This window comes from Aptenodytes forsteri, unplaced genomic scaffold, assembly GCF_000699145.1.
Source record: "Aptenodytes forsteri isolate BGI_AS27 unplaced genomic scaffold, ASM69914v1 Scaffold183, whole genome shotgun sequence".
Taxonomy (NCBI): domain Eukaryota; kingdom Metazoa; phylum Chordata; class Aves; order Sphenisciformes; family Spheniscidae; genus Aptenodytes; species Aptenodytes forsteri.
This window is the reverse complement of record NW_008795918.1, coordinates 1,021,271-1,036,045: the sequence shown is the minus strand read 5'-3', so window position 1 is coordinate 1,036,045 and position 14,775 is coordinate 1,021,271. Positions and strand designations below refer to the sequence as shown.

General features: G+C 37.6%; 1 protein-coding gene across 3 annotated transcripts in view; it reads left to right on the top strand.

Annotated features, from left to right (window-relative positions):
* The window catches only part of BMPR2 (bone morphogenetic protein receptor type 2), a 106,048-nt gene that overhangs the window by 84,258 nt on the left and 7,015 nt on the right, over positions 1-14,775 (top strand). For 2 of the 3 annotated variants that reach the window (XM_009284646.2, XM_009284647.2), the window contains exons 5-10: positions 226-317; positions 3,596-3,826; positions 8,091-8,205; positions 9,818-9,978; positions 11,749-11,896; positions 12,858-12,994. In XM_009284646.2, coding sequence (XP_009282921.1) covers positions 226-317; positions 3,596-3,826; positions 8,091-8,205; positions 9,818-9,978; positions 11,749-11,896; positions 12,858-12,994 — 884 coding nt within the window. Of the gene's footprint in view, positions 1-225; positions 318-448; positions 518-3,595; positions 3,827-8,090; positions 8,206-9,817; positions 9,979-11,748; positions 11,897-12,857; positions 12,995-14,775 lie in introns of those variants that run through there. The other variant, XM_009284648.2, reaches the window with a different exon arrangement.

Below are 14,775 nucleotides of genomic sequence, written 5' to 3'. Positions count from 1 at the left end.
TTTAAAAGACGTGTAGATGAGGCGCTTTGGGACATGGTTTAGTGGGCATGGTGGTGTTGGGTTGACGGTTGGACTCGATGATCTTAGAGGTCTTTTCCAACCTTAATGATTCTATGATTCTATGAATATGTATTTCTGCCAAGTCCCGGGTAAGTTGTATGGTTTTGACTTGTAGCATGGCAAAAAAAGGAAACTGTCTGATTCCTTTCCCACCCCCTTCCACAGGAGACCGTAAACAGGGTTTGCACAGTATGAACATGATGGAGGCAGCAGCATCCGAGCCCTCATTGGATCTGGATAATCTAAAGTTGTTGGAGGTAAATGTTCAACTCAATTTCTTAATCTCCATTTTTATTCAATGTAACACTCGTGGTCATATCATCTCCCAGGTATAGTTACAGAAATATATGTATTAGTGCTCCTGTAATGTTTTCTTCTAAATCACAGTTTAAAGAACATGATGGAGGCAGCAGCATCCGAGCCCTCATTGGATCTGGATAATCTAAAGTTGTTGGAGGTAAATGTTCAACTCAATTTCTTAATCTCCATTTTTATTCAATGTAACACTCGTGGTCATATCATCTCCCAGGTATAGTTACAGAAATATATGTATTAGTGCTCCTGTAATGTTTTCTTCTAAATCACAGTTTAAAGAAGAAATGAAAAGGGGGGGGAGGGGGGGAAGGTTACTGCAGTTACATTTTGCCTGGTTTTGTTAGTAATACTGTTGGCATTAGCTAGAAAATGTTCTACCTTGAGAAGAAAATACTAAACACTGGGAGGTAATGGGGGAAATTGGAATGTGCTGTATTTCAGCATTGCATCAAAAGATCCATCTTTTTTCTTGACACTGATCGCTTTAAGTACAGTATTCTACTGTAGTCATTTGAAATGCATTAGTAACACTACTGGAATATAGAATTTACTGCAGATAGGGCAATATATTTCAGTAGTGGTGCATTTATGTATAGTTATTCTTCACAGTGGGGTACTCTCCATCTCCATGGCAACTAGAGGCCAACCAGAACTTTCTACTCAGCTTGGTATTAGATGTATCATCAGAAAAACTGCAAAATGTTATGCTTTCAATTGGTACACTTGGTAGAACTTACAGAATTTTTGAAAGCTTTTAGCCAGAAATAAATCAGTAGAATGACTGAGAGAGATTCAGAGAGTGGTACTTTTTTTTGCCCATTAGAAATGACACCTAGAGATGTAGACTGCAGACATGCAGTGTGATCTGGGCTAATGCTGACAGCAAACTAATCAGCAAAGAAGCTTGGGTGCCTTCTGCTACCAAAAAACTACTTGAGACAGAGTTCACAAGAGTATAAGGATGTGTATTGTAGAAGTGTGCAAAGCCCCAGATGAAATTACTTATACTGATATGCAGTCTTGGAAAAAGCAGCGACTTTGTTGGTGGAGAGATCTGCTATGGGTCTTCTGTCCTCTTTCTTAAATCCTGAGGAGCTGACTCCTCACCCCCAGTCATAGGGTGTTGCAGAACAAATTGTCTTAACTTGTGCTTGCCTTTTCACATCTCTGTGGGTAGAATACATTCTGGGTTTGTACCTTGAAGTGACTCGCTGCCGCTTTGCAATCCACTGACATGGAAGGACTGAGAAACGGAAAGTCTGTCTGTTAAAGGATACTTTATTGTTGAAACCTTTCCTGTTAGATAAGAAAAAAGGAAGGAAGGGGGGGGGGGGGGGGGGGGAAGGTTACTGCAGTTACATTTTGCCTGGTTTTGTTAGTAATACTGTTGGCATTAGCTAGAAAATGTTCTACCTTGAGAAGAAAATACTAAACACTGGGAGGTAATGGGGGAAATTGGAATGTGCTGTATTTCAGCATTGCATCAAAAGATCCATCTTTTTTCTTGACACTGATCGCTTTAAGTACAGTATTCTACTGTAGTCATTTGAAATGCATTAGTAACACTACTGGAATATAGAATTTACTGCAGATAGGGCAATATATTTCAGTAGTGGTGCATTTATGTATAGTTATTCTTCACAGTGGGGTACTCTCCATCTCCATGGCAACTAGAGGCCAACCAGAACTTTCTACTCAGCTTGGTATTAGATGTATCATCAGAAAAACTGCAAAATGTTATGCTTTCAATTGGTACACTTGGTAGAACTTACAGAATTTTTGAAAGCTTTTAGCCAGAAATAAATCAGTAGAATGACTGAGAGAGATTCAGAGAGTGGTACTTTTTTTTGCCCATTAGAAATGACACCTAGAGATGTAGACTGCAGACATGCAGTGTGATCTGGGCTAATGCTGACAGCAAACTAATCAGCAAAGAAGCTTGGGTGCCTTCTGCTACCAAAAAACTACTTGAGACAGAGTTCACAAGAGTATAAGGATGTGTATTGTAGAAGTGTGCAAAGCCCCAGATGAAATTACTTATACTGATATGCAGTCTTGGAAAAAGCAGCGACTTTGTTGGTGGAGAGATCTGCTATGGGTCTTCTGTCCTCTTTCTTAAATCCTGAGGAGCTGACTCCTCACCCCCAGTCATAGGGTGTTGCAGAACAAATTGTCTTAACTTGTGCTTGCCTTTTCACATCTCTGTGGGTAGAATACATTCTGGGTTTGTACCTTGAAGTGACTCGCTGCCGCTTTGCAATCCACTGACATGGAAGGACTGAGAAACGGAAAGTCTGTCTGTTAAAGGATACTTTATTGTTGAAACCTTTCCTGTTAGACAATTTTATCATCTTTAGAAGCATTAACTTTTGTAATCTCTTCTGCTTTCTGTTCCTCCTCCATTTGTAAGTATTTAAAAAGTAAAAAGATACTGGTCCATGAAATCCTTACAGTTTCATGTCTAGGTCTTCCTGAAAATTATTTGAATTAAATAGATATTTAAATTCTCATGGAGTTAGAATTTTTTGAGCTTTAGAAACTAGGACTCTTCCTGAAGGTGTTCCTACGTTTTGGTTTAGAGCAGAGATCGCATTTTTCTTCGGTTGCCATGGAGATGGGAAAGGCTGTTCTGTGAAGACTGTCTAACATAGTGGGGGCTAGAATAAAGATTCCCAGGTAGTAAGGAATTAATTATTCCTTTCTGTTAAAACCTGTTTACCTCTTTTGGTATCTATTTTGCACTACAAATGCATATGTTGTTATTACTAACCTAAAAGGTACAGCTTATAAAGCTATCCTAACCTAAATTGTTTAGCTTAATGTCTGTGATCTCTGGAGTTAATTAAAATTGATCACATAAAAGCTGTAAATGTTTAGTAGGCAAAAGTTTAATAAGAGAATTAGCAGCACAAAACACGTGGATTTTATTGATTCTGTATATAAAACTGTTCAATAGATTATTTATGATTTATTAACTGGGTATTCAGACTACAGATCAGTTTAGTAAGATCTAAGTTGGCCTGTGCTGAGGTTTCCAGCTCCAAAATAGCTTTTATGACAGCATTCTAATTTTAGTTTTCAATACAAAATATTCACTATATTCACTATTTTTTGTGGTGTAAGTCAGTATAAAGGTTGGCATACAATCTTTGTAGAGTGAAAACTTGGATTTTGTCTTCATTTATTATTTAGCGAACTAATTATTTACATTTTTTTCCAGTTGATTGGCCGGGGACGATATGGAGCAGTGTATAAAGGCTCCCTAGATGAACGTCCAGTTGCTGTGAAAGTATTTTCTTTTGCTAATCGTCAGAACTTTGTCAATGAGAGGAACATTTACAGGATTCCACTGATGGAACATGACAACATCGCCCGCTTCATTGTGGGGGATGAGAGATTCACTGCAGACGGCCGTATGGAATATTTATTGGTGATGGAATATTACCCCAATGTAAGTGCTTCAAAGAAATCAATCGGATTGGTTTCGATTCCTAAGAATAGCCACATAAAAAGGATGTACTTTAGTATTTGCCAGTGTTTTTCATTGCTGCTTCTCGCACAGTAATGTAAAAATAATCTGTATAAATTACAATTTTAATGAACCTTAGTATGGTTTACTGTAATACCCTTTGAGATTTCCCAGTTAGTCCTACCAAATGTAGTCTTACAAATTCTTAGCTGTAGTATTTGCTATTGGTTATGGTGCAGGGTTTTTTAGTCAACTGTGCAATATTCAAGGACAGAAGTTGAAGAGTTGTTTTTTTTCTTAAAAATAATTTAATAAATTTAAAACTTCTTAGTATTAAGACATTATATCTCTGATATGGTAGTTATGACCTCACTCAGTAGCTGTAAAATGGTGGGGTTTTTTACAATGAAACATAATAGATCCAATATTGTTGTCAAACTAGTTTGTGGTACTATAAATCATGTTGGCCCTTTATCCTGTTATCTTCTTTAAAGCTTTCTGTGGCATACCATGTTTATTTTGCTGTACCATGTATCGATGATTTAGGACGAGTCTTAAGAAGGCAGCCTTACTTTCCAGAACCATATCTTCAAATCTCCTTAGCTAACTGAATGCTTACATCCCTCAAATTCATTGATTAGAGTTCCTAATGCTCTGTGTGTGTGTACACTCACATAGAAACAAAAATGTTTTAAAAATACACCGCATAAATGTGAACTGCTTTCATGAAAAATAAAGTGTAATGTATATGGGAGTTATATATATGAAAATGCAAAAAATTATGTTTCACAATTTATCTTGGGGTTCTTTTGCTTGCGTATGGGAAAGAACTTTAATTGTTCAGCTAAATAATTTTTTTAATGAGCTTTTTGGTCTCAAGTAAGTGAACTCATATTGTATTTCCTCCAGTGTGTAAAGGTGATGGCTGAAGCCTGATTTGTTACGGGGACAGTAGGACAAAAACTTTTTATTCAAGTAGCAGAAGGAAACAGAACAGTAATAAATAGCAATAACGATGGCCTGTCTTAGGGTATTTTAGGGTCTATGTATATGCTTGTGTTTAAAGATAAATGCATACATGTATATAAATATCTAAATATATATGCAAATTTAAGGCAACATAGCACTTGACAAATATATAAAGAGTATCTTAACTGAAACTTTTAAGTGAGAACACACTTGATCATGTCAGCTTATAAGAGATGGGCATTTAAGAAGACGTTGCAGAGACTAGAAACGACCATAGAGAAAGCTCAGTCGTGCCCATACCAGATGGACAGTGGCAAAGCACATCGGCTTTGTCCTGCTCTGGCAGAGTAGGCTTATTTTCAGCTAATTGAGTTAAGTGAAATCAAGTGAGTATTCTGCTCCTGGGAGGGCATAGCATAACTGTCTTAACAGGTGATCTGGTTTTGCTGTTTTCTTGAATGAAAGGATTTTCAGCTGAAATGTAATTTGATTGAAAATTGTGTCTTGTTGCTTATATAAACAGGATCTGTTAACGATCTGATTAAATGCACAGATGAGGCTTTATGACATATTATCAGATTCTTTCTCAATGTGGTATTAAGAACAGCAAGGTTAGTCTAAAATCAATCCATTGGTGGTTTGGAAGTCATTGGAAAAAGTGCACAGCAGGTGTAATTAATGCACAGTGTGATCCTTAATTCAGTGAACAGATGTTCTGCTGTATGTGGAGCTAACAGCAGAGAAGGAACCTTGCTGTGGCAGCCCTACTAAAAGGGAATAGCACTGTTCAAACTGGAGCCGTAAATCTTATTTCAGTAAGGAGTAACCCATACAAGATGTGCAGGTGAAATACTCCCCATCCAAAACATCATTCTCCCTTGAAATACTTTCCTTCTTGGAAATAGGAACACACAAACCGGAATATTTTCGCACAGAAAATTGTTCTTGGTGTTACCTCGGTGAGAGCAGGACAGATAGGTTTGACCCAAATTGTGTTATTATCCAAACATGCCTTCAGACCAAAGAAAGTAGGTGAGCAAGTAATAAAAGGAAAGATACGTGTATTTATCAATCAACATGCTGTTCTGATGGTACGCTGAGGTGTGTGGCAGGTGAATAAGCAGTGAGTAAGTTGCAAGGGATGACATAGTAGGAAATACGTAATAGCCACAGAATTGTCCCCCCAGTAGTCAGACATTCATGTCTTTTTATAACAACAGAAAAACTGTTGTAAAACACGTAGTAGAATTTTATTATAGTTAAAACAAAACCATCAATTTTATCAAAAGTTATAATCAGAACGAATGTCCCCAATTTAACATGTAACTCATTACTCTGACAAGAATAATCTTAATTACAAATGTATCTCTCTCTAAATCGTGACTAAAACTTTTCCTGGTTGTCATTTATATTGAACTTTACTAAAAGCATAAAATCACAGCCCTCAGCTAGCTTAAAAAATATCTGGTGGCTAGCAAGCTCTGCAGCAGAAAGATCTTGAAGTTGGTTTGAGATCTTTATACAGTGAGTGTTTCCCAGTCACACCGTGGCAACAGTCCTGCGGCCTCCGTTAGAATGGGCTGGAATCTCAACCCACTAAGCCAAGAAAATCCATGACTGCACCCAAGTTGCTGGCAGTTGGAGGCTAATAAGAATCTGTGTATCTCTTAAAAAGCTTTAAACCATAAGAAAAAAATGTAAAATTCTTTAACTAATTTCTAGGTGGATTCATTTTTTTACAGTGAGTGTTTCCCAGTCACACCGTGGCAACAGTCCTGCGGCCTCCGTTAGAATGGGCTGGAATCTCAACCCACTAAGCCAAGAAAATCCATGACTGCACCCAAGTTGCTGGCAGTTGGAGGCTAATAAGAGTGTGTGTATCTCTTAAAAAGCTTTAAACCATAAGAAAAAAATGTAAAATTCTTTAACTAATTTCTAGGTGGATTCTCATTTTTTTTTTTTTCCCCTTACCAAAATCTATTTGAAGTTCATATAACAGCATTTTAAACAGTGACAAAAAATGCTTGTGTAAACCTGTATGAGTGACATTTGGTCTCTGTTTTCACCGAGGAAGTTATCTATTTATGGGTTCCTTGTTCTGCACAGGCTAAGTCTGAAAAGCTGTAAGACTTTTGTAATTCTATTAAGGAGTGTCAAGAACCTGGTTTTAGTTTTAGCATTGGATTAAAACAATGTCTAATGCTTCGGTCGTTTTAAATGCTGGTATCTGTGTGCCTCCATCTGAACTGTGCATGCATTACATACCTGAATGTCGACTCCAAATGGACTCAAATGGCACATACCAGATTTTTTTGAACCAAATGTTACATAACTAATTTTGCAATAAAGTGTTTCTAGTTGCAGCTATGATAAGATGTTATACATTGGTGCATCTTTAAGATTACAGATTTAAATAGGCAAAGACACGGTAGTTTGCAGTTATAAATAAACATTATATTGTAATATGTATGCAGAGACAGCTGGACGACTTGTTCTTCATGCATGGGGATTTAGTTTGTTTAAACTGAGTATATTGTCATTGGGGACTATGTGCATAAAAACTGCTCAAATGTGTCATAGTTTGCAGGATCTGGCCCTTGTTTCAGATAGCAGTCTCAGTTTCTAGAATATCTCAGTATCATAATTGACACCCTTCCTTCTGGTTTTCTTGGAGACTCCACTACCATTTACTAAAAAATCCCCCATTTTTCACATTTAACTTCTCTTTCCAGAAAAGGGGAACATGGCATTCTTTTTTCCTGTTTCTTCAATGCACGTGGACTCGCTCCTATTCTGAATTGCCTTTGGTTTTTTTTTGTTTTTATATATAAATAGATTATAGCAGGGGAGATGCCAGTGGGAGATGTTGAGTATTCTTCTGTAAGTTCTAATGGTTTAAAGACCACTATTTAGTAACCCAGGCTATTATGTCTGCAGTTACCTTTCTTCTTCTGTTGTTCAACAAGACTTTTTCAGAAGAATAAATCAAGTGCATGCTTTGCTTTTGTTGTATAATTAATATAATTATTCCTAAAGGCAATCCCTGTTATTTTGTGATAAATTTTCTGTTCCACTTCTTTAGATAAACCAAATGGCAGCACTACAAATTAATGAAACTTTGGTCCAATCTTGTGTTTTAGAACACCCGGGTAAACACAGAAGCACTTGCAGGATTACACCTTTCAGGAGCAATGGATAAAACTGACTCTCCTAAAGATTTTGAGTTACTCAACTGGACAATGGTTTTAATCCAGTATTTATCTATTATTTTTTTTAGGGTTCTTTGTGCAAATATTTGAGTCTCCACACAAGTGACTGGGTGAGCTCCTGTCGTTTGGCACACTCTATAACTAGGGGCTTGGCGTACCTGCACACGGAGCTACCTCGAGGAGGTAAGGCCAGGAGGGGATGCCAAGATGTTCAAGATAGTCTTATTTCTATCAGGTAGTAGATTCCTGCCTTTCTTTTTTCTCTGTGACAGTACGGTGAGTAGAAAATGATGAATGCAAATAGAGATTACTCAGAACTTCTGATATGTCCTTTCCTTCTGAACAATCCCATGTTGTGGGCTGCGTCTGTGACGCTTGTATGAAAACATGGAGCAAGAGCCAGCAGAGCCCCAGAGAAAGGCAAGAGGAGGAGGCAGAGTTGTGCAGTGCTGCTGTATCATGGCAACAGATTACTGAAGACCTGAAGCACTGGATGTCTGTCTAGCAGAGAGCAAACAGATGGGGTGTTCTGTTTATTTTTCCAGTTCAGACACAAATCACCAAAGCAATTTTTAGTTTGTGTGTGAACTGTATACACAAAGAGAAATAATTAAATCTTCTAACTCCACTGTAGTTTTATTTATCATATCTCTTGATTTTTGTCTAAGGGTGTGGGCCTAGTCTCTGCTGCGTACAAACAATACTGCTGGACTTTTAGTGTTTTATTAGAGCACTGGACATGAAAACATATTGATTCATATCTTTATATCTCTGCTTGCGTGCTTCAGCCAGCATTTCAGCAGCTGAAGTATCACGATTATAAAGCAGATATTCTGAGATCGGTGATGTATCAGGCGGCAGAATATGGCCTGGCACTGAAGCGTTAGCTTTTTGGCAGTAAATAAGAGGACGGTATCATTAATTGTACGTTAAGGTGCTAATTTTTGGATTAAAATTCCAAACTATATATCTCAAATGTTAAGCATCAGCTCTAGCAAAGAATGACAACTGAAGATGCTGTTAAAAGTGCAAGGCTGAAAATACCTAAATCAGTATTCCTGTGTGCTATTGAAACTGCAACTATCATCTTAACTTCATCATTTCAAAATGTGCAGACAGGTGTGTCCATTAGCAGCCAGAAAATGTGTAGACCTTCCATCATAAAGAAGAGACAGCCATAAGCTGGTCTATGAATGCTAGGAAGGAACTCATGGAGTAGAATAAATGCCACAGTAAAACCGGTTCTATAGTGCTGGCTGCTTTACTAACAAAATAAATTGCATATGAACTAGGAACAACTGAGATTATTCTTTGGAAAAGATCAGATCCCTTGCAAGATGAACATGTTCAGACTCTGGAATAATACTGTCTACATATCTTCTGAATAGGTGCCAATCCCAATCATAACATAAATAGTTGGTGCTGTATTTGACAGAGGAGTGTTATGAGAGAGAGCATTTGGAATGGCTGTCAGGGCTGTGCTTAAGTACACGATGTCTCCCCTGCCAAAATCATGTTGAAATATCCCTTGGAAAGAAGCTTATTGGCAAACACTAAACCTTTATATAGCAGTAGCCTAATATATTGTATAGATACAGTGAAACTCTGAATGCCAGTCAGTTTTCTATAAATAGCATACTGTGGAGCTCATTATAAAGAAGCAAAAATGTTAGCTTTCTGAAAGATAAGTTGATTTTCTGTTTGTAATAGCTGAGCAGACATAACGAGGTTCTCTCATTCTGCCAAACAGTAGAACTGCTCGAATAATAACAAGCACTTCCATATGTCCAAATAGACCATTACAAACCTGCAATATCCCATCGTGACTTGAACAGCCGCAATGTACTGGTAAAGAATGATGGAATGTGTGTAATTAGCGATTTTGGACTCTCCATGAAGTTAACTGGAAACAGACTGGTACGCCCAGGTGAGGAAGATAATGCAGCCATTAGTGAGGTAAGTAGAAATGAAGATAAGCCAGTGTATAAAGGAAGACAAATTAGTATGGAAGTAACACTGAGGAATAATTGTTTCTGTTGTTACAAGGTGAATGTTAAGGTGGTACAATTCCTTTAAGGGGGAATTGCTGCAATATGGGTGAGCAGTGGCTGAATCCTTGATAGGAAGAAACTGGTTTTATTCTCAAAACACTCAAAAACAAACCTAGCATTTTGAAAGGTCATAGATTGGCAGCCCTGGAGACTGAAGTTTTCTGTGTGAGATATGAGAAGATGCAAGGTAGGTTTGGTTGCTGTGTTGTTTGCAATGATGTGGTACAGGTCCCTTCAGTCTTGTACTGCAAGTATTAACTGAAGACCAAACATTCTTTGGTGGTTTTGGTGTTAATTTTTCCGAAATGGTGACATACCGCATTCTACAACCATTTCTCTTGTGTGTCATCTGCAATTTTCTGGACTTTAAATGGATACATCTGGCAGAGTAAGACATGTAGAAAGACACGGACCAACTGAGAAAGAATGGGGACAAAATAACAGGGGATGCTTGAAAGAGTACCTTGTAGGAAAAGATGAAAGAATTAGGGTTGTTTAGGGAAGTAAAGGCAGAGACAGGTCTTCAAATATGTAAACAGCTGCTACAAAGAGAAAGGAATAAACTGTTTGCATTCAGTGTGGATAGGACAAGGGGTAATGGGATTACATTGTAGGAGGGAAAATTTAGGTTAGTTATGAAGAAACCTTTCTAATCTGTAGAAGGCAGCCAAGGTCTGGAATAGACTGCTGAGGAAGGCTATATAGAATTTGCATCATTTTATGAATTTAAGGAACAGGTTGGGAAAATATCTGCTAGAAGTGGGTTAGAATGGATTCTGGGCATAAAGAAGAAACTGATTTCTTAAGCTTTCTTTTTTATGATGCTGTGATTCAGAGACTATTTTTTTGTTGTTGTTTTCTTTTTGTTTAAGCATAAATACACTGACACCTGAATATAGGCTACTGAAATACAGTGAGACTATTTTAAACAAAGAGCGAAAGTCCCTAATGGTTCAGTATATTTGTCGTCTTTGTGCTTTTACAGAAAACCTTTACATTTCATTCAAAGAATGTGTTTTGCAGTGCTAATCACCTTCCCTTAGAAAGCAAGTGCTACATTAATACCTAGTGCACAGGTCCTCTTTTTAGATCCTCCCTTAGTGAACAAAGAAACAGGGAAACCACTGTTTAAAATGCAGGGATATGGAATAGTCCTGTGGCAAAATACTGTCCTGCAAGTACTGATGAGTGATTGCTCTAATCTAACATACTTCCTAGTGGAAATGAATAGATATCTTCCAAGGCTGTTAATAACCATTGACCATGGAAGATGTAGGGGAGAGCCTTGCTGACAGTCCAGGAGTAAAGAGAAAAAGTTCCTTGTTCAGCAGCATCCTCTTCCATTGCAATACATACCTTGGTGTTTAACAGAGTAATTTCAGGAAAAAGAAACATTTCTGCTATATCGTATTGCATATAAGAACACTGAGTAAGGGACAAAATTAATTTGTTTTGGTATGTACAAAAAAGTGACAGAGTAGGGGAAGGGTTTTATTATGACTAGGCTCCGGATAAGAGTCTAGAAGCTGAGGACATTGATTAGAAGAGAACTGCATTTTCCTTAACTGTAGAAAATATCAAACAAAGTAGGGTATTTAAAAAAAATAAATCTCCGTAATAAATTGAATTTGAAAATTGCTTCCTGATTTGAAGCTTTGATTTTATGTTTTTCCAGGTCGGTACAATCCGCTATATGGCCCCAGAAGTGCTTGAAGGAGCAGTGAACTTGAGGGACTGTGAATCTGCTTTGAAACAAGTAGATATGTATGCTCTAGGCCTTATCTACTGGGAAATATTTATGAGATGTACAGACCTCTTCCCAGGTAACTAAAAGAACTGGAAAAAATGTAAGTAGTAGAAAGTGGTACCAGCAACCAGAGCTACTCGCTAGCCATAGCTTTTTAAAGTGAAGAAGGGAAATAATTTTCTCAATTGTTTTTGCCATTAAGTCGGTGCCATCTAGCGTTCAAGGTGATTGTTGTCAACACAGTGTATTTAAGTGTGAAGCATGGCTCATGCTGAAAGACTTTAAATTACCTGTTTAAGTAGTTTGCAGGCCGCATGGTAAGTGCAATTTGAGCATTATTATTATTATTGTCCAGAGTTTACAAACATTGAGAGTTGGGCTGATGGCAGAGGCAGTACTTGCAGTTCTTAGAACTGATAAAAGTGCCTGAAGTGTCTTCCAGACTTTCCTCATGAAAGAACAGATGGGAAAGTGCTGTGATTTAATGTAGCCTTTAGTCAGTCGTACTTATTATTTATGCTAGTGACATTTGAAAATTTAGGGAAACCCTCCATACCTATAACATAAAGCAAGAGGAAGCAGACTTTTAAAATTTAACACGTGAGATTGTGTCACAACCACCATCTTCTTCCCGAGATACAGCATACAGGGTTAATCTGACATGCAGCATTCTCTCTCTAGTCAAACAGCTGCACTTTATGTGCAGAGACTTGTAATCTCACTGGGCTTCCTCCCAAGTGAAGTACATGAATATATTCAGTCAGCGACATTTCACAGAAATTAGGTGTCATCCTCAGGCTGTAAGACATTCTGAAGGTGCCACTCAACCAGCTAAGTTTGAAGATGCTATCCTTTGAGAGGTTGCTGAACAACACTTAATTCATTTGCAGTTAATTCAGCTTTTTTTGTGAAGTTAGACTTTGGGGGAAAGTGGAGAACATCTCGATAGACAGCAACTTTGATACTACCTTTCATCACCTGAAAGCCTCTGCCTTTTAATCTGTGATATTTTTTTTCTTTCTTTCTTCTGCTAACAGGGGAATCTGTGCCAGAGTACCAGATGGCTTTCCAGACAGAAGTCGGAAACCATCCCACTTTTGAAGATATGCAAGTCTTGGTGTCTAGAGAGAAGCAAAGACCAAAATTCCCAGAAGCGTGGAAGGAGAACAGCCTGGTGAGATTGTTTCTTTGAAAATATTCTATCATTTAACCAGCTATAGGGTGTACTCACTTCTTAAAGGCAATTTTTGAATACGTTCTTTTTTTTTTTAAATTTTGTTAGTATTTAAGGATTGGGAGCTGCTTCTGTCTGGACTTCTTAAATATTGAATTCAGTTTTTAAAAAGCCATTGACACGAAAGCTCAATTTCTTTTAAGGAAAAATACTATGGTTATTATCGGATGCTGAAGCGTGATACACGGAAGATAACTTGTTATATTAATTGTGAGACGGTATCTGTAGTATTATGCATGAAGTGCCCATATGTTCTCTCTATGCGGTATGAGAAACATAAAGGCATTTTCTGCCTTTTGACATCTTATAAACAAATAACACCCTAAAATAGTTGGCAAAAATGTAAATATACTCTTCCAAAACTAAAATCTACAAACAGTGTAATAAAGTTTTTCTGAAGTTGTATAGTCCTCAGAATTTGCAGAGGCTACAGCTTCTAGCAATCATTTCATTATAACTACATTAGAAATTTTATATAGCTTCGTTTGATCTGCAATTTTTATTTTCAAGACTATAAACATAGTAATGTTGTTTGGTTTGAATTCGTATAGCTATGGCTTAGAGCCTTGCTTGCTGCTGCAGGCCAACAAGTTACGGCAAGTCAGCTGAACTCTGGTAAGAGTCTGTGTGCTTGCTTTCATCTGCAGCAAAGGTGAGGTAATGCGAACCCCTTAGCTTAGTGGGGGTTGTTTGTCTTCTATTACAAGCAAAGTGAAATGCAGTTACTGGGTTCCGCCTGATACATAGTAACTTGTTTAAGCTCAAATAGCTTGGTTGCGAGTATGAAAATGACTTATTTGACTCTTGTTGAATTCTGGTTATTCCCTTACTGAAATTATGCCCTTCAATCTTCAGAGACTTTGCTAGTTGATAAGTATGTAGGTACTGTGCAGATACTGGGGAGCCTAAGGCCTCATCTATGCTGATACTTGTAAATATGTAAAACCATTTTTAGAGAGGAGCATAGCCTCCAGTATTAACACTGTTGTAAAACATGTAAAACATGTTGTAACTGAGTTGAGAGCTTCATAGAGAGGTTCTTTCATTACACAGTTTTGGCCAGCCAGTCTTGGGGCAGGGGGATAGAAAAAAAAATCCACACTCAAACTATATAGGAAATCAAGCAGCAACTGTTTTAACTATAGCCATGTTGACAAATGCAGTGTTGGAAGAACCAAGCTTGACAGCTGTTTTTGGAGACAGTTGTAACTAGAACAGTTCAAGAAGGTTTGTTTTGGTTTGCAGACTACCGTTTTAAATGTTAATTATTTTCTAACAAGCTGATAGACTCCAGCATTGTTAGACACTGAGCTAGTAATGATCCCCATATTTAAACTGCCCAACACATTCTTTGTGTTGTTACTAATTCTTTTGCAAAAATTCAGAATAATAGTGATGATGATGATGATAAGTCCAGCTCTAAGGATGGGTCTACACCATTGCTTTAAGAGAAAATAATAATAAATTAACAATCTGTAGTTCTCTCATGGGTATCAAGCAACCTACTCCACCCTATGCCAGTCTAGGATAACATCTGAATGAGCACGCTAGGGGAGATATTGTAGAAAACTAAGCTCCAGATAAACTCACCCTGGACCCGGGTCCTAACCTCCTCTATCTAATGCTTAGGATAAATGACTTTTGTCTGTTATTTAAAGCTGTGCTGACATGTTGGGTTATAACACTTTCATGCAATTCATCTATTAGAGAAATGTATTTGC